Below are 1,892 nucleotides of genomic sequence, written 5' to 3'. Positions count from 1 at the left end.
GGGGGGTTTTTTTTTTGAGTAGCGCGGAGCACAAGCTATGCCCATCTCCCTTCCTTTTTGAAGAAAATACGAGATCTCTTCGAGAGTGTTTTTAATTTTTAACCGGTGATTGGGTTCCCATGGCAGAACCACCTTCCCGCGCTTTTCCCCCCAACGAAGGGCCGGGAATGGTTAACACAGCCCAATACCCCATCTTCCCGTGTTCCTTGGGACCCTTCCCCAGAAGATTAAAAATTGTTTTCTTCCGCAGGATAAAAATGATTTATTAGGTGGCAAAGGCCCCGTTCCTTACCACGCGCCACAAATCCCCCACATGGAACAGCCCAACGCCACCCCCCCGCTTTGAACCCCAACGCCCAAACGGGGGGCTGCGCTCGCTAGCCCGGCCCACTTGCTACTTTTTATCCAGCGTGGGGGTTTGTAAAATAAACAATTGGTCCAAAATTAGCCAAAATAGAATCTTTTTGCTCCGCCACCCGTGAATGGAGATACACAATTTTCAAATGCTGGATGGTCTCTTTTCGCTCACGCAGAACATGATTGCTTGGCATGGAATTTTCCAAATGCTCGATAGAGTCTCTTTTTGCTCACGCCGGCCGTTATTTACAAACGAGACTCGTCGTGATAAGGAGGACATGCGGGCACAACGTGGAGCGTCCTATCGGTTTTTTTCTTATTTTCTTTATTGTTGGTGTTCTCCAAAGACACCGTTCAAAATTTCATTTCCAGATCAAGAAGATTTTCAATCGTTGACGTTCTGGAATGCTCGTGACGATGTCAAAATAATTTTCCATCCACATGTCAGCAGGTGCGTGGCGTATGTACTTGTGGATCAAAAATAATGCTACCTCTTTAGTCCAATGTGAATCTGGAGTATAGGATCACTGGAGCAACCAGAATGACTTCTTCCGCCGGATACGGATGTTGTTTCAACGATGGCGTAGCTGGTTCTGCCACATGGCTGGCCTCAACCATTAGACTGCTTCAGCCGCTCATACTGTGTTTCTTCTTCACCGTTTCAGCAACTCATCGGTCTTGAGCAACTTCGATTAAGAATTTATTTTCCACTTTTCGTTGATTTAGCCTTTCATTCAAGGCGAATGAGATGCTTGCCAACATTCGTGAATGTGACGTGAAACAAAATTAAACATGCGTCACAACAAACAAAAAACAGTCGTCACTATACAACCATTTTCCATTTCTTCAAGACATAAACACGCTTTGCGGCTTTATTATTGCTTTACCGGCAATCAATCACGTCATCCCTTCTTCATTTCAAACTAATACGTTGTCGCTTGGAGTTTTTTCATATTCATAACGGTTGATCTTTGTTCCACTGACAAAACCACTTTACTGCGCTTCTCCACCAAACGAAGACACGAATGGATTAACCAGCACAATACCACTACTTGCCGTATTCGCTGGGACCCATCCACCAGCGCATAAAAATAGTGTAATACGCAGGATGAAAATGATTATTAGTTGACAAAGATCCTCTCACAAACACGCACACAAACACACACATGAACAGCGCAACGCAACCACCGCACTGAACACAACGCCAAACGGCGACTGCGCTCGCTCGCCTGCCACGGCTACTTTTATACTAGCGTGGAGGTGTGTCGCGTCGCAATTCGTCCAAAATTAGCCAGCGTAGTCTCTTTTCGCTCACGCCAAACGTGATTGGTAGATACACAATTTTCAAATGCTGGATGGTCTCTTTTCGCTCACGCATAACATGATTGCTAGGCATGGAATTTTCCAAATGCTCGATAGAGTCTGTTTTAGCTCACGCCCGGGCGTTATTTACAAACGAGTCTCGACAATGAAACTGGCTATGAGAGAGCCATACGTCGGAAGAACGATCTACGCTGACATTTGCTGTGATACAT

The 1,892-nt window shown here is 45.5% G+C and overlaps 1 protein-coding gene across 1 annotated transcript; it reads left to right on the top strand.

The window, feature by feature from the left end:
- The first annotated feature begins 503 nt into the window (after positions 1 to 503).
- Positions 504 to 1,039, top strand: Tsp_13622 (conserved hypothetical protein). Its single transcript, XM_003366239.1, has 2 exons — positions 504 to 821; positions 857 to 1,039. The coding sequence occupies exons 1-2, from the start codon at positions 504 to 506 to the stop codon at positions 1,037 to 1,039; spliced, it is 501 nt and encodes a 166-aa protein (XP_003366287.1).
- Positions 1,040 to 1,892: the final 853 nt, after the last annotated feature.

Source organism: Trichinella spiralis (assembly GCF_000181795.1).
Source record: "Trichinella spiralis strain ISS 195 chromosome Unknown Scfld6317, whole genome shotgun sequence".
Lineage (NCBI taxonomy): Eukaryota > Metazoa > Nematoda > Enoplea > Trichinellida > Trichinellidae > Trichinella > Trichinella spiralis.
This window is presented reverse-complemented; position numbering and strand designations above follow the sequence as displayed.